Below are 26,453 nucleotides of genomic sequence, written 5' to 3'. Positions count from 1 at the left end.
AATTTAAATTTGTTTGGATTTCAGTTGTATAATAATTTTTCAAAATTCCACAGATTTGTGTTATGAGAATGAGCAACACTGTTATGGAACACTGCAGACTACTTCTCCTGTAACAGATTGCTCTTCAGTGATTAAAGAATAATCATTATTTTGCTAAAACTGTTGATTCCAACTTAATTTCGGTAAGCATTATGTAACACCACCAAATCTGGGATGTTTAAAACTTCTCTCATCATATTTTCTATACAACATCCATGGCAATGTTACAGAGGGATAGCCCCCTGCACACATCTAATGGTATACATAGCATACATTTCCTCCCTTGTCTACACATCAAGGTTATCGTTATAATAAACATTTAGAGGCATTTTTATAATCCAGCCCATCAGCATCCCATTACTTGCATCACACGTGAAGCAATAAACTACTAGTGAAATCACATATGGTTTCTGCGTGGGGCCGGTGCTCTAATACTCTGCTATCTTTATACAACCCATAAGTAACACTTTCAGTGCCGATTAGAAACTGTGAAAGTATGTATGAATCAGTAATGTTACTGCATGAGGGCGAATGATTGCAAAAGACGACATCTGGGGGAAACCAAATGTATCCCTCTACTGCCTTCTCATTGGAAGTAATGGTGTTACAGGAACAAACCATTTAATTGGCATCAGTTCCCACAATCAAATACTCAGCAGAGAATTTGAGTGCTTTGCGCTACTGCAGCCCCCCATTTACAGTGCCCAGGCAATAATCAATTGCTTAAACCAATGAGCACACATTATTTCTGCTTGCTCGCTCCTCAGGTGCAAGCAAGCAGCTGCCCAATGTCAGAATTTTGGGCACCCAAACTCAGCGACAGCAGGTTGCAGAACTTCAGCTATTTATGTGGCTAACTCCGTTGAATTTGGTCGCAGCATACAAAGTGATAAGTAAGGGGCACAAGAATATTACCTGTCACTTTACGCAGGACAGTGGGAAAAACTGAATTCCTCCCATGCGAGATTGAAGAGTAGTAGACGAGCCACTACTGGGAAATTGTCTCTTCCACTAGTATCTGCTAGTGCATCAGCATAATGAATGTTAGGTTTAGCATCACGTTGCGATTAGAGCTGTAACATAGGAAAAGCACTATGTCGACATTCACATGTTTTTGGGTGTCCATTAAATATCGCAAACTTCTGCTCACACCCTGAGGTGTGAGAAATCTGTCTAATTTAGGGCTTTGGGGCACTTTAATTGCAGCATGCCCAGTAGCTTGCACAGGAAGTCCCTGTGCACAGCTTATTGCAGTGCATTTGAGATTGGGAATGACCCCCACATGCTGGTACCAGAAAAACTGTCCCTTCGAGCAAGAGCTCCAGGCGCCCAAAAACAATTAGCCTCAGAACTACTGTACGTCTATTTTTATGTTACCTTGCCTGTAATGTTGATGCATACAGATGGAGCCACACTCGTTTATACTGCAGGCACGCTATAGCCCCATTGCAACAAATGGGGCACGCAATCATCTTACATACATGCGCGTCCCAACCTCAGCGAATGGTGCAATAAGTAGCAAAGCTTTGGTGGCTAGTCAGATCACTTAGAAATGGGTCTGAAATTACCGCGTGTATGCCTCTAATTTGTGGCGCTACAAGAATTGTAGTATTCATTAACCACTCTGGGTTATACACACCTTGCATTGCATCCAAATGCAAAAGTACAATTATTAATGTTCACGCAAGGCCTAATTTTTTACTGCGTTTTGCAGTACCCTGCTTAAAGAACCTAGCCTTCTGGTCCCCGCTGCAGGCTTCTGCATGCCCCACAAGAGACTTCTGCGGGCGGGTCCGCCCACATTCGTGACAACGGCGGGCCCACCCTGCTGCATTCCAGTTGCCACTTTTCCTCCAGAACTCTGCTGGCTTTATTAATTAACATTTAATTATTATGGTTTTTAACTTGCACTTAAAAATCAGCACTTATTGGGGTTGCTTCAATGCGGTACGCAGTGCCAGAAGGGAACTACCCCAGCTATCAGCGCGCAGCTAACCCTGGAGTGCGAACATAAAACTGACAAAACTAGGGTGGCAATGCTGTTTTAAGCAATAGTGCAACACAAGCACCATTGCTGTGTGCACTTAAGTCAGAAAATGCCAGTACTCCTGACTAAACACCCATGAGTACCGGCATTGTCTAGTTTAGCAACACGTAAATTAGAATAGCTCCAGCAGCTCCCTCCAGGCGCAGTTCACTCCGCACCATACTGAATCGACCCCACTGAGTTTTAACAATGAAGGTGATGTTGGAATTTTTTTTAGACAGTTGCAATTTTACTGAAATTACTCCCCACGGACTACGATACTGGTCACTTGACAGCATTTTTGACTATTAAAAACACTGCCAAAGCTTCATTTTACTTTAAAGTGTCACAAGCAAGTAATCATGTTGTTTAGGGTGAAAAATAACATTCTGAAAGGTTTTATTGACATCACTATTGGGGCGTATAGACGCTTTAATTTGACGACTGTCTATACTGATTCTTGAAGTGTTGTACACCTTATACGTTTTCAATACACCACATAAAATTCAGCACCCCTGGTTCCTGTCATTGTGCCAGATAGTGTGTGGTAGATACAGCAGCATACCGATGGTTTACCCCCCCCCCCCTTCACACACACTGATGTCACTAGGAGGCGGAGTGTCATTGGGGGGGAGGGGCGGGGAGAGGGCAGCGCTTGGAGCGGACACTGCCTCCTCCATATAGTGTAAATGGGATCCGGATCGCTCAACTCAGGTTACCTGTTTATACTGCCCAGTAACCAGAGTTCGACTCAGGTAAAATCTTTCTTTTAACCCAGGTCGGAATGCCGGGTTGCTGGACCCGGGTTTTTCTACATGGCACTTTCACACCACACAGAGACCCAGGTTATTTGTGTGGGGTGAAAGGGGTATGAGTCTCCCACAGCCGAAACCACTATCCCCCCCCCCCCCCCCTTTCCGGATTTCTACGGATTAATAGAGGGGTCAGACCATCATGTACCAGATGGTGGTGAACCTGTAGATTTGGACACATACGGATCAGCCCACTGAGTAGAGTATTCAAAGTTTCATACTTAATGAAGCAACAGCTGAGCCTTTACACGCGATTACCAGCCCAAGTAGCCAAAGACGCAGGCCTAAGCTGTTAAATATATCTATGTCATAACAAATATAGGACACATTTCTTACAAACCCCAAAGTATCAATCAATAACACCAGAGTTTGAAAATGACATTTTGAGGGGTATCCAATTACCCACACCTATTGATGACTCGTAACTGCTTCACCCGTGGCTATCCAAATAGTCCCAATAAGCTGGCACATGCTGTGGTTTAAATAAAATTTTGTTTCACCTGTCACAGCTAAGTGGATGGCCCTCATCTTAATCGTACGGTTAAAACATTTAGAATGGCAGAGAATGAGCGCTATATAAAAATATCAGCATTAGATCCAGCGAGTAAAGGCCCCCATACACTAGAGATGGGACGTTCGCGAATGAAGCTGATCTTTTGGACGGATCACTAGAGTGAGTGAGCCGCCGATCCCAAAAAGTTGATCAGTCATTCTTTTTCTTTGATTTTGAACGTGTATGGCCCACCCACCCAATGGTTGTGTAGGAATTTAAGTACAGGGGAAATCTTGCGAGAGCTACCGACCTCTCGCGAGTTTTTATGAGTCAATATTATGAAATTAACCCTTTTTCAATGCGAGCTGTGTCAGTCTAAAACAGGGGTGGCCAAACCTGTCCTCAAGATCTACCAACGGTGCAGGTTTTCCATGCAACCTGTGCATCTATAGTAGGAATTAATGCAGCAGGTTTTAAAATGTGACAGTTAGTAATGACTACAGCTGTGCACCAGCTAGGTGATCCGGGAAACGTGGACCGTTGGTAGATCTCGAGGACTGGTTTGGCCCTCCTAGGTCTAAAAGATCCGGATCTTTTTGCAGATTGATCGCTGGATCCCAGCTCTTTTGGGTGACCCGGTATCTACCATGCAATACTGCGATTCGGCCCAAATCAGATGCGTTTAATGTTGAATCGGATCTGGTGCTCATCGGACCTGATGCATACGGGTCTGACCTACGACTGAGACCCCCCCCTCCCGGCAGCGTGGAACAGGGGTCGCCTGCAATAATCACATGTTAAAGAGCCACATGACATCCTGCCTCCCAGGACAGTCCAGGGTGGCTAGGAGGGTCAGACACTGCTGCAATACATCGCAATAGTGTATGGGCACCTTAACTATTTTATTTTCTTCTGTACACAAAAAAAAAATGCTTTGTCTACTAGAGACCAAACACATTTAGCAAAATAAATACATTCTTAAAAAAAAACTATTTTTGCAATACTCGATCCAAGCTTAATATTCGGATTACACCTGTAAATCTACTTTGTACAAGAACAAGCCCAGAGACCCTACGCAAATCCAGACAAAGTTAGCAACTGAGCTGGAAGGAAGCAGCACCAACACGTTTGTCTGGTTACAGCATTTTACCCCTTCTGTTTATCACTCGTCTACAGCAAATCATGTACATTGGATGCCTTATTGCACCTGCTCAAACATAAATAATTCATATCCTTCAGAGTTTTTTCATGCCTAATCTTATCCCATTCATTGTTTTATGTAAAGTATTAATGATTTGCATCATGATGTATTTATCAAGGCGGATGCCCTGGTCACAACAAGCAGAGAACCCCCACCCCCTCTCCATCATGAGACAGAGCGGTGTAATGTGCTGACTGCTTTCCCTGGACCAATGCCAGCACACAAAGGACCAAATCCATATGGATGAAACTTCTATTGTCAGACTACATCCATACAAAGCCCCATTTCCTGCACCTTTGTCTTTATCTGTATGCAGCTGAAAAAGGGACCATGTGGGTAACAAAGACAAATAACTAAAATATACATAAACAAGGCCATAAACACACATAGCAGCCATATGCATAGCACATTGCCATGTGTTTGGTTGGGAAGTGAGGGTTACATGTTTTAATTAATAGGGCGCCACAAGGGTTCCACAGCGCCGACCACAGAGATAGCACTGCCAGACATAGGTACAGGCAGCATTTATAGCCACATCATATAGAGGAAACAAAGGATGTCCAGGAGTCAGCCATGCATTACTAGGGGAGGATAGTATGCTGTCACACCCAGGGCGGCTACACAAACATGTCGTGTCCCCACAATCACTGGCCTATGTGCAAGCAGAACGCCCCATACACAGCGGCTCTGTAGCCCCATACACAGTGGCCCTATGGTCCCACACACAGCGCAGAAGGAGATGCTATACAGCGGCCCTATGGCAGGCAGGTGCTCGGGGAACCCAGTCCCCGGCCGCCCTTCCTACAGGCCCGTCTCCAGCCTCCGCCTACCGCGGCCTTTCCTAGCACACCTCCCAGCCACCAGTCGACCCCAGCGTTGGTCGAGGTGCAGACGACGGACCGCTCCCATACGAATTCCCGCCATACGGGAGGGAGGTGTGAGGCCCCCAGGTACATCAGATGTGCCCATTACACACCGCACCCGGCGCCTAGACTGACAGCATACGTCCCGGCTGCAGGCAGGCACCGTACACCACAAACGGCGTCTTTTCAGAGCCAAATACATACCCGTCCATTGCCAGATTGGTCAGCGCTCCGTATACGATCTCGAACAGCACCGACACCGACTTCACTCATACACAAAATGGCGCTACCTCATGGGGCGGAAATTGCCGAATGATGAGCGAGCCGAGCGGCGACGATGTACGGAAATGGCCGAGCCGAGCGAAGCGCCCGAAGGGAGGGTGGGACGGACTCTCAGCCAGTAGGCTGGCTGTCACTGTCTGACTGACACAGCCGTGTACTCATGTGAGCGAAAACAAACTCTCCTCATGTAACATGCTGTGTGCTGTGTACAGGAGAGAGCACTACACGAGGGTTATGATATAAATGGTAGACAATGTCTAGATCGCCCACTAATGCAAGTCGACACAATCATATGGTCAACATAAATAAGGTTGACATGAGTTTTTCACTTTTTTCTATGCCGACATCGACACCATGTAAGTCTGCCGCATCCCCTTGCATGGCACGCTGCCCTCGCTATTCTTCGGGCACACTATAATATTCTTGCTCTATGCCCACTTGGATAGTAAAGTATAGAGAATTTTTACCTTTTTCATGTCGACCATGTCTATGCCGACCAAAAGCTTGTGCATACCTTTTGTCAATGTTGACCATTTCAAGGTGTCGACCTAGTCACTGTCTACCCAGTGGCCGCATACCCTCCGGAGTGTGACGTCCTCGAGATCAGAGAGGCAGCCTCAGCTCATGGTGTCAGATCCTCCAGCGTGACATATTTGGGATAGTAAGGCGTACAGTGTCTAAGTCGACACCAAAAAGTCGGCATGCAAAAAAAAATCTAGATTAACAAAATGCTGGCATGCAAAAGTTTGACATTAACAAAATGTTGGCATGCAAAAGTTTGATGTTATTTTAAAAATTTTTATAATACTTTTTTTATTTTATATCTCTAAAAAACACTGTAAGGGCACCAAACCACTTCCACCCTAACATGAAGGCACATCTAGGTCCTTTCGGCAAAGGAGAACTAGTCGCAACCCTCTCCAGGCTTTTCTGGGCACTAGAGCTGCTGGTAGATGTACGCAGTGGCGTAACAATCGCCCCGCAGCCCCCGCGGTGGCGGGGAGGCGCTTGGAAGGTGAGGGCGCCGGGGGGCTGCGGGGCTATTGTTACCCGTCCCGCTGCGTCTGCCTCGGGACCTTTCGCTGTCTCTCCGTCTCCCTGCTCTCCCGGCTCCGTCTGCAATAAAAAATGTGAATCACAGAAAATGGCTGCCCCCTTAATGCAGACCGTTTTTGAGGATGCTAGAGGAGGCGGAGGCCTCCTTTAGCATCCTTTAAAAACGGTCTGCTGTACGGGGGCAGCCATTTTCTGAGTGACATGTTTTTTATGACAGCAGGAGCAGGGAGACGGAGAGCCGCAGCGCAGACTGATTCGCCGGCGGAAGGTCCCGGCGCAGACGCAGCGGCACTACGTGGAGGGGTAAGGGGGTTTGGGGAAGGGGGTCGAGCTGGGGGGGTCGAGCTGGGGGGGGGGGGGGGGGGCGTGCAAAAGAGTTGTGGCGGGGGGGAAGATTTTTTCATACTTACGCCACTGGATGTACTGTAGGTCTCCAAGAAGTTGGCACTCCAGTGGGAATAACATTACAGTTTTTGAGGGAGTGGGATATACACTCCGCCCCATTATTGCCTCTGCTTGGGTTGCAAAAGCCATGATTAAGTGTTCTGAGGCTTTGGGAGATCAGCTGTGGCCTGATTCAGAGGCCTTTATCCTTGCGAAGAAACTCAGATGTGCATCAGAGTACATCATTGAGGCAGGGGAAGAAGGCACTAAAATGGTGTCAAAGGTATCTGCCACATCTGTGTCTGCCAGGCTTAAGGCCTGGGATGCAGACAGCGAATCAAAGAAAGCCCTGGAGACCCTAGCGTTTAAAGGGGAGTTGCTTTTTGGCTCTGAACTGGAGTCCATCATAAAGCAGGCCACAGGGGGAAAGAGTACTTTTCTTCCTACCACTACTAAAGCTTCAGGCTCAAAATTTGGGGTATTCAAGCCTGCTTTTCGCTCCTCCTTTCGAGGGGGTGTGTCCAGTAAAGGACCGGCGGGAAAAGATAGATTCCCTGCCAGTAGAGAAATCCAGATTTGGGGCCTTCAGTAAGAAGCAAGTGTCCAAAGGGGAGGATAAATCCTCTGCATTACGGGGTACAGGACGTTCTGGTCTCAGCGTGGGGGATCACCTCCTGCAGGTCCGGGACAGGTGGAACATTCCAGCCTCAGACCCTTGGGTCCTTTCTATTGTCACAAGAGGTTATCAGATAAATATCAGGGGGAATCCGCCACAGAGATTTCTTCCAACCCCTTCACAGAGGGAAGCCACTTCACGCAAAGTCCTTTTGGGGGCGGCGTTGGCTCTCAGGGAAAAGGGGGTTGTGGTCCCGGTTCCTCAGGAGGAACACAAGAAAGGGTTTTATTCAATCCTTTTCTTGGTACCCAAACCAGACGGGTCAGTCAGACCCTTACTAAACCTGAAATCAACACCTTTGGGTGGATCACTTCCGCATGGAGTCCCTGCGCTCAGTGCTTGGCAGCATAGAGCCAGGGGAATTTTTAGCATCCATAGACATTCAGGATGCATATCTGAACATACCCATTTGCAAGGAACATCACTCCTTACTTCACTTTGCGATAGGGGAAACCCATTTACAGTTCCAGGCCCTATCCCGAGGTCTGGCCACAGCACCAAGGGTATTCACAAAAGTGATGGCGGTTATGGCTGCGTCACTGAGGCCTGGACGATCTGTTATTCCAAGCAGAGTCAGAAGAGAAGTTACTGGATCACTTATCAGTGACAACTCGGTTCTTGCAGGACATTGGTTGGGTGCTCAATTTACCCAAATCCCATTTGAATCCCTCTCAGAGGTTGCTGTTTCTGGGAGTAATCCTGGACACCCATTTACACTGAGTATTCCTTCCAGAGTCCAAAGCAAGGGACATCAGACAGTTAGTTCTACTTTTACTACAGGCTTCAAGGCCTACTGGCAAGGGGTGAAGCTCCTCGGCAAGATGGTGGTGACTTTTGAGACACTTCAGTTTGCCAGGTTTCATTCCAGAAAGTTTCAATGGAACATCCTTTCCTGTTGGTCAGGGAATGCAAAAACCATGAAACAGGAAAGATTACTTCTCTCTCAGGAGACAAAGGAGTCCTTACTCTGGTGGACAGACATAGAGACCTTACAGCTGGGGCAGTCACTACGCTCTTGGGACTGGGTGGTGATAACGACTGATGCCAGTCTCAGGGGTTGGGGGGCGGTTGCCCTTTACGGTTGCAGGGTCTGTGGTCCAAATAGGAATCCAGACTTCTAATAAATATCTTGGAACTTCGAGCAGTCTGGAAGACTCCATCAGGCCGAGGATTGTCTGAAGGGCCTTCTGATCAGAGTACAGTCGGACATCGCCACGGCTGTGGCTTACCTGAATGATCAGGGCGGGAATCACAACGCGATGGCGATGCAGGAAGTCTTGCAGATCTTTTTCTGGGCGGAAATCAACATTCCGATTCTGTCTGCTATCTTCATTCCGGGGATCCGGAATGTGGAGGCGGATTCCTCAGCAGGGAGGATCTGCTGGAGGAGATTGTGAGTCGCTGGGGGCTCCCAGATGTGGATCTAATGGCATCCAGGAACAACTGTCAGGTTCCGAAATTTTGTTCCTGGAACAGGGACCCAACCGCATGGGTGGTGGATGCCATGACGGTTCTATAGCACTCTCACATGGTCTACATTTTTCCTCCATTCCCAATGATACCACAGATTTTGAGAAGAGTGAAGTCTCAGCAAGTGTGGGCTATTCTGGTTTCTCCAGACTGGCCCAAGAGATCGTGGTATTCGGACATTCTGAAGTTGTCAGTGGAATCTTGGCCCCTTCCTCTTTGTCAGGACCGCAGGGGTGTCAAACTCAAATTCATCGGGGGCCGCATCAGCAGTTTGGTCACCCTCAAAGGGCCGGTTGTATCTGTACGTCCCCCTGTATAATTATAATGCCATGACACCACAGGCTGCTCCCCCTGTATAATATAAAATGAATGCCATGACACCACAGGCTGCTCCCCCTGTATAAAAATAATGCCATGACACCACAGACTGCTCCCCCTGTATAATATAATAAAAGTAATGCCATGACACATAAATGATTATACAGGAGGAGCAGCCTGTGGTGTCATGGCATTATTATTATTATACACTGGGACAACTCAGGAAACAGCAGATATATATTTTTTTATTGTGAGTGTGATCCTCATCCTCACTTACTGTTTCTCCATCTGTCCTGCAGCTGCTGCGGCTTCCAGCTTTTCTTCACTGCTTGCTGCGGCCACACTGTCCCCGACTCCCGGTCCAGCTTCCCTGCCTGCTCCTACTTCTCTACAGACGCATGGGCGGGCGGCGTCATCGTCATGACGTCCCCACCCAGTGTCTGTCACTGCCGGGCATCAGAGGGAACAGGTGGCCGGGCCCTCCTCCACGTAGCCGTGGAGGCCGGCGGCCATGTTTCTGTAGCCGCATACATATGTGCCTACAGGAACATGGCCGCCGACAGTGGAGAAACAGGTAAGGCGGCCTCGGTGGGGTGGGTGAGAGGAGGTGGCCTAGGCAGGAGCTGGGACACACTGCCCTGCGTACTATCTCCTCGCGCGGGCCACATGACAAGGTCTGGCGGGCCGGATTTGGCCCGCGGGCCTTGTGTTTGACACCCGTGTTCTAAGACAAGGGCCATTTCTGCACCTGGACCTAGCTCGGCTCAGTTTGACGGCCTGGCGTATGAGACCTCCTTATTAAAGAAGAAGGGTCTGTCTGATGCAGTTATCCAGACTATGCTTAGGGCTCGTAAGCCAGTCTCTGCTGCCAACTATCATTGAGTCTGGAAGATTTACATCAAGTGGTGTGAATGTCAAAAAGTACACACCTCCAGGTTCAGGGTGTCTAGGTTGCTAGATTTTCTGCAGGATGGTTTCTCCACCGGATTGGGTCTGCACTGCAGTCTCTAAAAGTACAGATTTCTGCTCTGTCCATTTTCTTTCAGAAAAGGATAGCCTTTTTGCCTGAAGTTCAAACCGGTTAAAACCCCCATATAGGCAGCCGGTGGCACCTTGGGATTTATCTTTGGTTCTGTATGTCTTACAGAACCCTCCTTTTGAGCCATTAAGGTCAGCCGACCTGAAGTATGTTTCATGGAAACTTACCTTTTTGTTAGCCATTGCTTCGGCTAGATGTGTCTCCACATTTAAATATCATGAAGATATGGCTGTGCTTTGAACAGTACCTAAGTTTTTACCAAAAGTGGTTTCTTCCTTTCATTTAAACCTGGAGATTGTGCTCCCTGTGTTTTCCCCTCCAGAAGGGGCAAATTAAGGAAGTTGAACGTAGTTCGCGCCTTGCGAATCTACGTGGAAAGGGTAAAGGACATCCGCAATACAAATCTTTTGTTGGTTCTGTATGATGTGCATAAGAGAGGTTGGCCTGCTTCTAAGGAGTCCATTGTCAGGTGGCTAAGGTCAGTCATTGCCTTTGCTTACACCAAGTTCGGTAGACCTGTTCCTTCTCGGATAAATGCACACCCCACCAGGTCAGTTGCTTCCTCATGGGCTGTGCATCATTGAGCTACAGCAGAGCAGTTGTGCAGGGCTGCCACTTGGTCCTCTGTTCACACCAAATTTTACAGGTTCCATGAGTTTGCGTCGGAGGACGCTTCATTCGGACGGGCAGTGATGAGAACTGGCAGTCTGAGCGTACCCTCCCATAGTACCGGCTCATGAACGTCCAAAGGTGAAGCTGTGTCACCGGACTGGACGAAAGAGAAAAGGGGATTTTTGTAAGAACTTACCGTTCGAACCCCTTTCTCTGAGTCCAGTCCAGTGACAAAGTGATCCCTCCCCTACGCTCAGTAAGTCAGTAAGTTCATGTGTGTCATGTTATGGTTATATGATTGTGCATATAAGATGTCGGGCATTGTACTGAGTTGTACGATGATCGTATCGCATCGCATTGCATGCCATGTACCCGATGGCATGCGATGCGACGCGATTTTGACCCCCTATAAGATGAAAATCGTATAAGCACCCTAAAGGGTGCTTTTGAGCACCCTAATGGGTGCTTACAATGTAAAATGCACCCCCACGCCACCCCCCCCACTATAAACGTGACGAGCGGCGGCGGTACGTGTCCTACGACCTTTTCATACCCCCATTATCCACGTCGGCGTGGAATTGAGAATAGATTAATGTGGCGTATCCGCGTCCCCTCGCGGGGCTCGCTGCGCTCGCCGCGCTTCGGGCTCGGTGGCTCACTGCGCTCGCCACACTAATCTGTTCTCAACTCCACGCCGACGTGGAAGGTGGGGGTATGAAAAGGTCATAATTTGAAAATTGTATGCCATCGTACACTAACCACCGAAATCGCGTCGCATCGCATACCATCGCATGCGTTATGGTATGCGATGCGATGGGCGCCGCCAATATACACAAGTACCGAAAAGCTTTCCAGCATAGGTGCCTTGGCTCCTGCGGACTCTCCTACATCCCAAGGTTAGCTGTGTCACAGAACTGGACTCAGTGAAAGGGGTTCGAATGGTAAGTTCTTACAAAAATCCCCTTTTACATACTTACAGCATACCAGTGGTGTAACAATGCTGTGGCAGACCCCGCCGTTTCTTGGAGGAGCCAGGGCCTGCGGGGTCTGCTGGGCGCACTGAGAAGAAAAGGTCTGCACACACTGCAGTGCAGGAAGGCAACAGCCGGGACAAGCGCTCTCCCTGCTGCTCCAGTCAAACAGCTGACAGGAAGCAGCAAACTACAGCAGGGGAGGAGAAAGCGCTCCAACCCGATCGCCCTCGCCGTTCTTCTCTCCCCTCAGTTAACACAGCAGCTTAGAAGCTTCCTCTCTGCATTAGGGATGGCCATCATTGCCATTGCCATTGATGGCATTTCTGCAACTGGCCATCAATAGTGCTAAACTATGCAATGGATGGCCATCGATATTTTTACATATCAATGGTCATCCATTGTGTTTGATTGATTGGCCTGTGGGCCAATCAAAACACGGGGGGCGTGGCTTCGTGGGTGTCAGGGCCGGTGCTATGCTCCATGTCCCAGCACTAAAAAAAAAGCAAAAACATTGTTTTGCTGTTCCATCGATGGAGGGAAACCATCTGGTTCTCCCAATCGATGGCAAAAGTATTTGACATCGGTCATGAACCGATGGCCATCCCTACTCTGTATTTCCTCCTGTATGTGTTGCTCCACCCCCAGATCTCCTGCTACAGCACCTCCATTCTGCTGTCCTCCCTCCTCTTAACAGTGAGTCTAGATTCAGAAGGATATCCCCAGCTGTGCCACTGCCTCTATCTACCTCATGTGTGTCCCTTCCCAACCCATGTGTACCCCTGCCCACCATATGTGTGCCCTTGCTCCTGCCCACCCCATGTGTGCCCCTGTCCACCATATGTGTGCCATTGCTCCTGTCCAACCTATGTGTGCACCTGCCCACCCCATGTGTGCCCTTGCCCCTGCCCACCCCATGTGTGCCCCTGCCCACCATATGTGTGCCCCTCTCCACCATATGTGTGCCCCTGCCCACTTTATGTGTGCCCTTGCTCCTGCCCACCCCATGTGTGCCCCTGCTTCTGCCCATTTTATGCCTTTGTCCCCTTTGCCATCTGTGCCTTTGTTCACTTTACAGTCTATATATTTTGCATTTTCTCCATCCCTGCCTCTATCACCTCTATCTGTGTATTCCCCCCTCCTGTGCCTTGACTCCCTACTATGCCATCTCTACCTCTGACCTCCTCTGTTGCTTTCCCCATCTGTACCTCTGCTGCTGTGCTATCTCCTTATGTGTACCCATGCCTCCCCACAGCCCTCCATGGCTGTTGGCTGCTAGACCAACACAAACAAGACCATGAACAGCGCCACAAAATTTGAAGAATGGAGGTAAGCACAATTTTTTTTATCGGTAAAGCACTGGGGAGGGTCTGTGTGGATGTGGGAAGGGTTGTACTCCTTCTCCCCATAGTGACTTACTGCCTGACATCTATTGAGTGTTACCTTGTGTATGGTGTACAGTGTAAGGTGCATTACAGTATGTGTTGTGTAGTGTAAGTGGTATTATGTGTGTGTGGCGTACAGTTTAAGGTGCATTACAGTGTGCGGTGTGCAGTGTAAGTGGCATTATGTGTGTGGCGTACAGTGTAAGGTGCATTACAGTGTGTGGTGTGCAGTGTAAGTGCCATTATGTGTGTGGCATACAGTGTAAGTTGCATTACGGTGTGTGGTGTACAGTGTAAGTGGCATTACAGTGTGTGGCATACAGTGTAACTGGCATTATGTGTGTGGTGTACAGTGTAAGTGGCATGACGGTATGTGGCGTACAGTGTAAGTGGCATGACGGTGTGTGGCGTACAGTGTAAATGACATTACGGTGTGTGGCATACAGTGTAAGTGGCATTATGGTGTGTGGCGTACAGTGTAAGTGAAAGTATGGTGTAATGTGTAAGCAGCATTATGAGGGGGCGCCAGACACTATTTTGGCAGGGGGGAGCAAAATTTATAGCTACGCCACTGCAGCATACATTTATACACAGCAAGCACACACTGACACACATAGCGTACTTACAGTACACACAAACACACAGCATACAAACACACACAGCATATACACAAGCATACAGCCCTCTCCCCTCACTTGCTCCCTCAAACATCAGCAGAGTTTACCTGCTGTGACTGTCCTGGTCTCCCCGGCTACATGGAGTACGGCCTGCCTGTGCAGTATGCCTGGGACTCGGGACGGGGTAGCTGCATCCTAGCTCCCCCTCCCTGCAGCCAGCGGCAGCACGTCTCTCTGACAGGTGGAAGCTGCCAGGCCGACTGACACACAACCAGACTGCTCTGGGCTGGAGCAGGTTGCTGGCTCCTTAATTTGGCAGCTGGGACTATGGAACAGCAGGCGGAGGGGGGGGGGGGGGGTTTCTAGGTACTCATCCTGCATGTGCGGGTGGAGGCATGAGATGACATCTGGACTACCTCTGGGCCTAACAAGTGTGGTGCGTGCACAATGGTGGGGAGCAGGGCTGCCACTAGAAATTGTGGGGCCTGGGACTGATCAAATATACTACCTCCTGTGGGGCTGCACACACCGGGCAGAATTCCATGCTTGTGTGCAGTGGCTGGCTGGTGTAGGTGTATGATGGCCATGCAGGGCGCCTCCCGTTAGTGTGCAGACAGGGTGGGTCATTTTGTGTGCCTATCCATAGGTACCCTGGATGCACTGATTCCATTATTGCCTTGACAATTTTTTCATTAGGAACCTGTTTATGGTAAATGTTTATATTTTTGCCACTTGGTGATATTTACTGATTATATGTAGAAACTGTTTTTATTATTCCCGGGTTTTTTAGACTGTATTAATATCATTATTAAAAGATAAGATTTATTTTAAGATTTCCCTTGAACTCCCCGTCAGTCCTGAACAATAGAATTCGTGCAGAGTACATTTTGACAAAGATTTATCGTAAGATATCAGAAAAACTTGAACCCCTTTTGTGGTATTCCCAGAAATTTTCCGGGCTAAGCTGCACTGCAGGTGTGGGCATCCCTGAAAGATGTAGTTGTGCTCTATCTTTGCTCCGCCCCCCCCCCCCCCCCCCCCACACACACACACATTGCTCACCCCATCGACCACACGCCCCCGACGGTGGCTACTCACCTTGGAGCCCAACACTTGAGCACCTGAATGCACTGGAGTGCCCTAATACCCGACCGCGCCCAAAAAACGAAGGCACCCAAATGTGCCTGAGCATGCCCTTAAATACCTGAGCACTCAAACGCTCCCGAGCCCACAAATACCTGAGCGCCCAAATGCGTCCAAGCGCCTCGGCTTCCAAATACTCTACTACCTGAGTGCCAGAATGGGATTCGGTCGTATTGTCGACCCGACTTAGGTCGGCGTTCATTAGGTCGACACCGTTGGGTCGACAGGCAACAAGGTTGAAAGGGTTCTAGGTCGACAGGTGTCTAGGTCAACATGGGACAAGATCAAGGTGGTTTTAGGTCGGCAAATGCGCTAGGTCGACATGGGTTAGGTAGACAGGCCGCGGGGTCGACATGGGTGATCGAAGAATACTGCCCTTAGAAGTAAAAAATTGTGCAGTATACTGTAATAAGCATGATGAGCATAGTTTAAGGGTTAAGCATTAGGGCCAGGGGAGCCGAGAGAGGGGGGGAGCAGGTACTAATTACCCGGGCCCAGGCTTGCTGAAGGGGCCCCACAGGGGCCCTGGTTCGACCCCTCCCCTCCCCCTCCGTCCCTCCCGGGTAGCAACAGTAGCAAACACTTCTACAGCATGTGCTGTGCTGACAACAGGCTCAGAATGAGTGTCTCACTGACAGCGTGAGAGGTCATGCTGAGCCTGCTGTCAGCACAGCACATGCTGTAGGTGTGTGTTGCGTCTGAGATTACAGTTTTCTTTCACCCTCCTCTAAACATTTTGGGGGCATGGCCTAAGTGTGGGAGGTGCCCACACTTCACACTTAGGCCACACCCCCAAAATTTTACCGGGGCCCGGCATTCCTCTCGGCTGCCCTGATTAGGGCCCTCAAGGCGGTCTAACAGACAAGGTTACAGATCACTTTACACCCATAAAACTGGTCTGTTTTGCTGCCTTATTGATGCAGTTTTGGAACCAGTGCCACACATCTCAATACAAACACTAGTTTAACCTTTTTTTAATGTGTAAAAATGGCAAAATACAAAAGGTGCCACAGTTTTACTTAGGCTACCGCTTTCACACCGCACCTCAGTCCTCGGGGCTAACTGCAAAGTTGCTGCCTTGTCGACCCCAGTCGAGGTACGGTGTGAAAGCACCAAACTGAATAACCTGGGGTCAACTAACCCGGCAATTTGACACAAGTTCTAAAAAGGGTTAAAAACGGCTCATTCTATAATGGATTGGAGATCCAACCTGGCAATTGTGATGTAAAAAATTTTAGATATTGCCCATATGGTGGTTCTGGGGAGACTGGGGCCTGAGGTACTGTAAGTGGGAGAAACAACAACAACAAAATCAAATGACAACAAGCAGTGTGTCTATATAAAAATAGCAGTTGGGCTTGTGGACATGTGTTTGCACAATGAACAATCGGCAACACATACTGTTTAGATTTTAGTGAATATAATGTGTGTTTTTTTTAAATTTTACTTTGAGCAAAGCGACAGGTTCTGTTTGGTTTGGACCGTCTCGGAGCTTGCCTCCAGGACCCCTGTATTGTTTCATTGAATTTGTTATCGTGGATGGTCGACTCCATCATGAAGCATCTTCACAATATAGCAGTGGAGATGGAGTAAGTATTGTAAGGATATCGGAATAGTTTGTGTAGCCGTTGTCTCCTTACTATTCTTCATCTGACTTGAACACAAGTTTTAATGCACCCATTCCTAATGCACTACTCCACTTTTCTCTGGTCATGACATTTGGAGAACTGCTTGCACAGGCCTTTAACTTGTTCACCACTTGCTCACTTGCTGATGTGACCAGTTTATTCCACAAGACGCCGGTATCCTTTACAATGCCAGTCATTTGGCATTTTATTTGTGAGTCATAGCTCTTTCATTTATGCATCAGTTCTGCCTCTGTCCAGGAATACATGCTGCTGTGGGTCAGGACATGATTCAAGTAGGATCAGTCTGTGGCTGCTTTTAGGCCTGGCCTTTTCTGCAGCTGCAGATGGTTTGAACTGTCTGTGTTGATTACTCATTAACCTTTCTTCTCTCTCTGCAGGGCACTGTGAAATTACATCATTGGGCAGTGCCTTGGAAGCTCTAGTCACCATGTAGAACTGCTACCCGAAGGTGAGTCCTTTTCCATTGCTGCATTAGCCGGGTTCTAGATGTCTTCAAGTCGGGTCAAGATCTGTGTAGAATTGCTGGGTAAATCAACCCATGTCATTTTTTTGGGAGCCGCTTACACTGTTGCCCAACTCAGGTACAGATGGAGCCGCTCTCACCAGAAAGGGGCACGTGCACGAGATGCTCGAACGCCCCATTCTTGCAATTGGATACGCGAGCATGTGAGAAGCACGCGCTCGCCACTACATAGATATGGCGCGCTGCCGGATTGATTGACAGAGTGGCTCCATTTGTACACCTGCCAGTGCAGCGCTGTGTGGCAACTGCTGAGTGATCCTGAGCAATCGACAATGCTCAGATCACTCAGCAACATCTCCCTATGTGTAGGTCCCATACGATATTATTTAACTCTATATTATTCTTTAAATCTGCAGGAAATAAATGACTCAGGAGGTTATTCTGGTTGGTGCGTAAATTTCCGAATTCTTTCGGAGCAGACCGCACGCCACGCTGTGCGGACATTGTAAGAAGAAACGCCCACAGGTCCTCCGCATTCGGACGGACTTACACTTTAAGAAGAGGGTGTGTTTACGGACTACATCCAAACCTTGCGTGTGCGGTGGACACACACATATTCTGCATGGTCTTACAGCGTCAGAACGGACGGGAAGCTGCCCGTACTCACCGATGCGGTGTATTTCCGCAAAACATACTACTATCATCGGAACTCATACATCACACACATGACACACTTATGCAATTAGGCTACCTCATTAAAAAGGGATTGTTTTTATTGGTCATCAATTGCAGTGTAAATGTGTGTAAAAAGTGCAGCCGTGCTTTCAGCATATATTTGTGTGTTTAGTAATGGTCCATTTAGGCTGCAATGGTTCCAATTGAAGCAATGAAAAGAGTGTAATTAATGAGTAATGAGTAGAGGAGTGGATTGTATTGTGTTCAACTGACAGTGGTTCAGGTGCGGCCGTACTAAATGGGCGATCCGAATGCCTAGCGCATGACCGAGTGGTGTCCGCAAAGTGAAACTTGCTTATGAAGACCGCATATTTTCTGCCTGTTGGTTCGTTTGCAGTCGGTGTTCTGTCCGAATGCACGCCTACCAGAATTAGTGCACTGCCTCGTGTACGCCCATGTTTACGCCCAGTTTAGCCCACTTTGAAACTACGCCCCTGTGTAGTTCCGAATGACGCCCATATTACGCCCCTATTTCCCGAGTGAATGCGGTGCACATTTCTGTATGGTATTAGTGAGAACGAGTACGGAGACCGTGTGTGGCACATGTGCATAGCGTTGCCCACGCATGCGCAGATGGCTAAAAAACGCCATCCGAAAGAATTCGGAAATTTACGCATCGACCAGAATAAGGCCCTCAAACTGAAAATCCAGAATGCTTCTCTTCTAAAGAGCATCTGTCTCTCCAGCTTGGTTTGGTTTTATTATCTTTGACTGTATTCATAGAGTGTCATGAGATGCTATGTATAGCCATTCTCTTAATTATATACTGTATTTTCTATGCTCTGGAGACCTTATACACAGCAGAGTTTATATAAGAAAGAAGATAACACATTTTGTATTCTTACACATCTTCAAAGGTTATAAAAATATTTGTTTGATCTCTGGTTGTCTGCGTGACTGCGTGCAGTGTACAGTATTTACAGTGTATATATGGGATTATAAGGTAGCAAAGAATATCTTCACATTTTTTGTCCACATGTCATATAACACACATGATTGCATGATTTAATGATTTCATTATCTTACAAATGTAATGTGGAAAATAATAATAATATCAAAATCACATATTTTTGCCCCAGGATTTAAACCGTTTTAGCCTGGTGTTGCCTTAAATTGTTCTTTTTTCCAAGTCATAGTGTGCACTGTGGTTTCCTATTATATTGTTGCTGGCAGGCACATCAATAGTTTTAAAATTATCAGATGGAAAGCATCCTGTTATAATTTGTGCAATGTTATTTAATAAGAACCTCTCATACCCCTTTCAGACAGAAAAGTCTGAAAATCCTTGGAAAATATACGGCATTTCAAATGACGTGTCATTTTGCCGGGAGCAGCCAGACCCCCTTCACACAGAAGAACAAATTAACGGGTTGAAAATTTCTACCCAGTAATTTGCTAAATAACACAGGTATTTCTTCTGTGCGAAAGGGTCAACCTGGGTCAAAAATCCCGTGTCCTCGACCCTTGTCAATTCCAGGGTCGGAGACACAGGATTTACGACACGGGTGTGCCCTTTCACACAGAAAAAGGACCCATGTTATTCACAAAATTACCGGGTGGAACTGCTTAACCCGGCAATTTTGTTTTCTGTCTGAAAGGGGTATAAGAGGTAAATTTACTAAGATGGGTGTTCTGTTGAAGATGGGATGTTGAACATAGCAACCAATCAGATTCTATTTCTTATTTATATAGCATCTTCTAGAAAATAATAGATATAATCTGATTGGTTACCCATAGCAACATCCCATCTTCAATAAAACTCCCATTTCAGTAAATGTATGCATGTGAATATTGTTGTACCTTAATTACAGGACATTCCAATTAAAAATAAATAGGACTAATAAGTGAAGGGCTTGTGAAGTCATAGACACCTGGTTGGAAATTTGCCAAGATGGGAGTTCTATTTCACATGGGATGTTGTTATGGGCAACCAATCAGAATCTGAATTAGAATTACACTTAATTCTGGTGATGGATTTTCATTTTTGGCCTGATCTATGTATATATAAAAGGCTAACTACTCCTCACCTCCATAAGGTGAAGTACCGCAACTGCCCATTAGAGGCTAAAAATTACTACTTTGTGTTCTAAATATGTCATAACAGAAAATGAAATACATTTTTGCAGGGACACTGGTCTGTTTCAAAATTGCTTGATATGGAGAGAGAAAGCTGTGAAGACAGAGATTGAAGGTAGGAGTAAATAGAGACTGGGTGGGGTTTAGAGTTTGTGGGCTAAAAACTGTCACCACTCAAAGTGAAAGTAAGAAAACTTTCACAGCTCAAAATGAGTACAGACTTTTAACTAGTATGCATATAAAAAGATTAAACTGGTGAAACTACAGGTTAAAATACAGTTAGTTGACCTACAATTACTAGGTCAACCACTTTTCACCTTCTGCCTGTTAACCAATAGTGGTAGACCTAATGACTGTCAACCTAAAACGTGTCGACCTAATGATCCATACCCCAGTTACTTAATTGTAGTGTTTGACACAACTAAATGTATCCATAGACATCACAGTCCTAGAGATTGTACTGTCTCCCACTGTTTTAAAATGATTATTTTTCCTTTAGAGTTCAATGCTGACATTTCCTTAGACAGAATAAATCTGAAAACATTTGCAAGTTAAGCTATTTTGGGGCCAGATGTATTAAGCTTCAAAAAATTATAAAATGGAGAGTGATAAACAGCCAGAAAAACAGCTCCTGTCTGTCAAGTTACAGGCTAGGTTTAAAAAAATGACAGGTACAGTATGAGCTGATTGGCTGGTTGTTTATCATTCTCCACCTTGTCACTTTTTGAAGCTTGATACATTACTCAAAGACAACAATATTATACAGCACGCTGATTGTGCACTATTTTGCACTGCTGCTGTTACCAATAGTGGGTATTACCAAAACCCCCTAGCAATCTAGACAAGCAAAAAAACAGCACTGTGCTAAATAGTATTAATATTTATAAGAAAAATAGATTTAAATATTGTGGCCAACAATTTAGACAGACAAGACTTACAAACATAGATTAAGAGAAGCTTTTGGTACTTGTGTAGTGTCAGCGTAGTGTCCCTGTCCGAATCAGCGTAGTGTTCCCGCGGCCAGCGTAGTTAGCGCAGTCAGTCAGAAGTAGCGAAGCCCAATGGCTGCCTTACTTGTGTAGTTTCACGGTGGCAGCCTAAGCGACGTTATCAGCGTAGGCTACCGCCGTGAAACTACACAAGTAACTACCGTACTGTTGCCGGGAACTGCATCTCTGTCCCTGGCAAGCCTACTCAGCGCCTTTCTCACACCGCCGGCGCCAGCATGATCCCCTCTCTGTGGCGGAGAGGTGATCATGCTGGCGCCGGCGGAGAGGGATCCATCTGTTTGAGATGCTGGAGCGTTTCAGACTAGGTTTGCCAGGGACGCCTAGGACAGAGATGCAGTTCCCAGCAACAGTACGGTAGTTACTTGTGTAGTTTCACGGCGGAAGCCTACGCTGATAACGTAGCTTAGACTGCCGCCGTGAAACTACACAAGTAAGGCAGCCATTGGGTTACGCAGATAACGTAGCTTAGGCTGCCGCCATGAAACTACACAAGTAAGGCAGCCGTTGGGCTACGCTATTAGCGTAGCTTCAAACGTAGTGTAAACTGCTGCCATGAAACTACACAAGTATCAGTTGGAAGTCCCCCCTGCAATCCAGTGAATAGATGCTGTGCTATTCCTGCAGAAGGGAACCTGGGGCAGGCCAGCAGCTTACAGAGCCACTGGTCAGGCCCCCAGAGCAGCAAAAAAAGGAGGCATGGCCTCAAGAGAATGATGCAATTTTAAGGCACGCCCCTCATCGGTAAGTAACGCCCCATATTTTTGGGTGTGTGCCTTCCCTGCGCGCAGCTGTCCCTCCTCCCTGATGAGAAAAGTTGGGAGATATGATACTGTGATTTAGCTGATGGTTTGACATTTGTATATGCATACCGTGCTTTGTTGAGCAAAACTCTAGAACATCAATAATGTCCTTTGTATTTCATAATCTTCACCTGACGATTTATGTACTTTTGCACATGTGACTGAGTCTACCATGCCGTATTTAGTTATGCGAATTCGCAGCCCTGACGATTATTGAATGACCATGCATGCACACAGTACGCAGTGTGAATGCGTTAGGTCCCCTAAGAACTAAGTTCACAAAATGATTGACAGGCGGTGGACATTTTTGGGCAGCACACCGGCGTTTCCTGGAAGTAACCAGAAAATGCAGGCTGCACCCGGCCATTAGGAGGGAGGCCCACTGATGATATCAGTAGCAGCCTTCATCTTCCCATGGCCATCACAGCGCTGAGTAACTGTAGACTTAAGGTGGCCATACATCTACAGATCGATTGTCAGATTGGGCTGGTTGGAACAAAAACCTGGTAATATCTGAATGATAGTTTTTGGCAGTTTTCCAGCATTTCAAAGCAAATGGTCAACTGTCATTTGCTCTCATCCATTACCAGGATTTTGTTCCAACCAGCCCAATCTGACAATCGATCTGTAGATGTATGGCCAGCTTTACACGGCAGCAGCGAACAGTGGGAAATCCATTCGATGGTGAGTGATTGCGAATGTATTTTCCCATGTTTGCATGTGTGCAAACACATTTACAGCTGGGCATGGGGGTGATCAACTCTAGTGGGACGGCGTTTCCCTGATTCCTGGGCTCTGAATATTTGCCCAGCATTCAGGTCTGAATCAGGCCCCTTGATCACTCTTCGAATAAGTGCCTTCACAAATTCCACTAAAAAATGGCTTTTTTTTTACATATCTTTCACACTCCTTTAACTTTTGTGACAAGTTAAGAGAATCATGGGATGACTATAAATTAAGTAATATTTCTTGTGCCACCGTGACTCCCTTGTTTTTTGCCAACTGCCAAATCAGTACTACGAAGTGCTATTATTTCCTATACTTCCGCATCCCCAAAAAATCTGTGATATCTTATCTTCCCATTCAACAAGCTTTGTCTAAAGCACACCAAACCTGTGAATTGACACCAAGCCCTCAAACTAAATCTGCAAAAACCCAGTTTAATGAACTTTTATAGATCATGGGAAATAAATATTTATTGGCGGTTGACTTTTGCATTCACAAGTTCGACAACAAAACCGGGAAACTAGAGATAAGCGCCGGGGCCGAAGATTTGTATTTGGATTTGTCGTCCTGATTTGGATTTGGCTTTGTCAAGCAGCTGTGAAAGGCTCTGGATTTGGATTTTTTTTTCAAAAATGGTCAAAGAATGCCCAAATTGCATAATTTTTGCTTTTTATTTGTCCCTAGAGTAATATTAACCTCAATAACAATTTTCAGCCCTTTCCAGACAATTTTAACCACTTTACAGCTCACAATGTTGTTTTCATTCAATTTATTTTTAATGTGCAGCTTGTATAATGCTGTGTGGAGGCCGAACAATCACACACAGAACTTCTGACAGTATACTATGGGTGCAGTACACTACACACAAACAATAAAAAAGAGAAAAATGTATTTAGTTTTTGTGTACTTTAATATCTTAATTCATTTTTAATGTGCAGCTTTCATAATGCTGCTTGGACACAGAACAATCACACACGGACCTTCTGACCATATACTATGGGCATTATTAAATGCTCCAGACTCACCATTTTTTTTCGGCGAATCGGGCTGTTTTCACTCTCTGCGGTGAATCTTTTCAGTGAAAATCTGATTCACCCTATTCAATGTTCACTGTTCGCCGAAAGCGAACAGTGAATGCCAGCCAGTTCTCTGTTTCATGCTCGCTGCAATTCGCTAGTGTAATGCTAGGATGGAGAACTGCTTTCACCATGATTTTCACAGTGATTCAACATTTTGCATTTGACATCTTTTTAAGGTGCACTGGAATGTGTTCTTTTAAAATAAAGTTGTTTTTTTTTTGGTGTAAAAAAATCTGTAATTTTATTATGTGAAGGGACATGCTATTTGGAGCTGCTCATTAGATATGCACAGGGCCGGTGCAAGGCACCGGAGCGCCCCAGGCGAGTCGGGGTGGGGGCGCCCCGGTGCCGAAGGGGGGGGGGGGGCGGCACCTGCTGTGTCACACCCTGTGTATGAGCGGCTCCATCCTCCCAGTACACGCCATGGCAGGTGTGCAATGTGGTGTGGCTGTGTGTGATGTGCTCTGCCACAGCCTAGATGTGTGTGTTATGGATGCGGCGCTGCTCTCACTTCTTGTTGTGTAGCTCCTCCAGCCGGTGCCACACTGCCGCGGTCTCGGGCGTCGAGCTCTGGCTCTGCTGCTGTTGGAGAAAGCCGGTAACGTCCCTCATGTCTGAGGAGGAATCAGGACGAGTAATCTGCTGCTACCTAAAAACGTGAAAGATACACCGGGTAGCCGCTACAGGTGTCAGCGACAACCTGCACACTCACTTCCGCGATGATGGCCGTAAAGCACCGGCGCAGGACTACAGCTCCCAGAATGCGCCGTCCCTGCAGTCCATTAAAAATCATGAGCGCTATCCGCCGGGCTATGCGGAAGCGCTTCTAGTGTGAAAACACTGGCAGCACGCTGATTGGCTGAGATCAGCGTGCGCCGTGCTGCCAGAGTTTTCCACACTAGAAGCGCTTCCGCATAGCCCGGCGGATAACGCTCGTGATTTTTAATGGACTGCAGGGACCCCCGCTGCGGCGCTGCCTCCGCCGCCAGATTTAAATAGACAGCGCCATAGGACAGGTACCCGGGCGGCACAAAATGCCGCCCTCCAGTGGCCGGCGCCCTAGGCAAATGCCTAGATTTGCCTAGTGGTGGCGCCGGCCCTGGATATGCACTGCGCCTGGTCCCTCTCATTACATATGTACGAGTGGGACCAGCGCAGCGCTCCCTCCACCGCCTCCCCTGCCAGCTCTCCCGGGACGGCAGCTGCTGCTGCCTGTGTCCCCACCAGCCCTCTTTCTCCCCCACACATTCCGGCACAAGCAGGGAGGCTTCCATCTCCCTGTCTTCTGCCGTCCCCCCGGCTCCCTGCAGCATTCGCAGGGGTGGGGGCAGGGGTTAAAATTTATTGTCAGGGGCAGAGAGCCCCTGACACGTTGTATAGGGTGAGAGGGAGGGCTGGCAGGGAATATGCTCCAGCCCTCCGGAACCCTAAACAGGATTCGCTGCACATAGAGAAAACTCACATTGAATACTGGCCTATGGGTGCAGTACACACAAACAATGAATAAAGAGGAGAAAAATTGGTTTGCATTTTTTACTTGTATAACGCTGCGTGGACGCAGAACAATCACACACACAGAACAGCAAAATGTATTTTTATATTGTATTTTTTTTTTTATGGACGGGGCTTGTATAGCACTGCGTGGACCGTGGAGGCAGAATAATCATACACGGAACTTGTTCTGCTTCTGACAGTAGTATATGCTGTATTGGATTGCAGTGCAGCACACCACAATGAAAAAAAAAGAACAATGAAAAGGTGACTGACAGCCTGCCTGTGTACTACTGTATCCCACTACACTTACTGACAGCTTTCCTAACACACAACCAGTACAATTACTACAATATAATTAAGTGTATGTATGTATGTATGTATGTATGTATGTATGTATATATATATATATATATATATATAAAATATGTAACCCAGCACACAAACCCCTCTGCACTGCACAACACCCCTCTGCACTACACAACACCCCTCTGCACTACACAACACCCCTCTGCACTACACAACACCCCTCTGCACTGACTGCATTGCACCCCTCTGCACAACACCCCTCTGCACACTAGTGACAGCACTCCTCTAGCCTGCACAATGCCCAGATCCCACTGCAGAGCAGAGCTGTGAGCAGCTGGAAGCGTGACTGTGAAATGGCGCTGAATTCTCAGGACGCCAAGCTTTTATAGACTTGCCGTCTTGCGATAATCCGATGTCAGGTTCCCGCATTTGGGCGCCCTTGGGTTTCCGAACAAAGATGGAAACTCGCAAGTGCGGCTCGCGGACATCGAGCCGGGCTGTGTTCAGAGCGGTTCGGATTCCGGAGAATCCGGACCGCTCATCTCTACTTTTAACTAATTAATTGCATGGCTCCCAGCATTCTATGACAGTTCACCCACTTAAAATATTGAATGGCTCTCTTACAAATGACAGCACACAAATAACGGAAACCATGGGCCAAATTTAGTAGGGTGTGAGAATGACATGGCAAAACCATACTTTTTTTGCTTTGTAAATGATTGCTGCTT

The 26,453-nt window shown here is 47.2% G+C and overlaps 1 protein-coding gene across 1 annotated transcript in view; it reads right to left on the bottom strand.

Annotated features, from left to right (window-relative positions):
• PTBP2 (polypyrimidine tract binding protein 2) overlaps positions 1-5,784 on the bottom strand; it is a 39,236-nt gene extending 33,452 nt beyond the window's left edge. Inside the window, exon 1 of the mRNA XM_083157058.1 lies at positions 5,639-5,784. Coding sequence (XP_083013184.1) covers positions 5,639-5,646 — 8 coding nt within the window. The 5' untranslated portion in view covers positions 5,647-5,784. The remainder of the gene's footprint in view (positions 1-5,638) is intronic.
• Positions 5,785-26,453: the final 20,669 nt, after the last annotated feature.

Source organism: Crinia signifera, chromosome 8, assembly GCF_055691185.1.
Source record: "Crinia signifera chromosome 8, ASM5569118v1, whole genome shotgun sequence".
NCBI lineage: Eukaryota > Metazoa > Chordata > Amphibia > Anura > Myobatrachidae > Crinia > Crinia signifera.
Note: the sequence above shows the minus strand (reverse complement) of the source record. Positions and strands in the feature narration are given on the sequence as shown.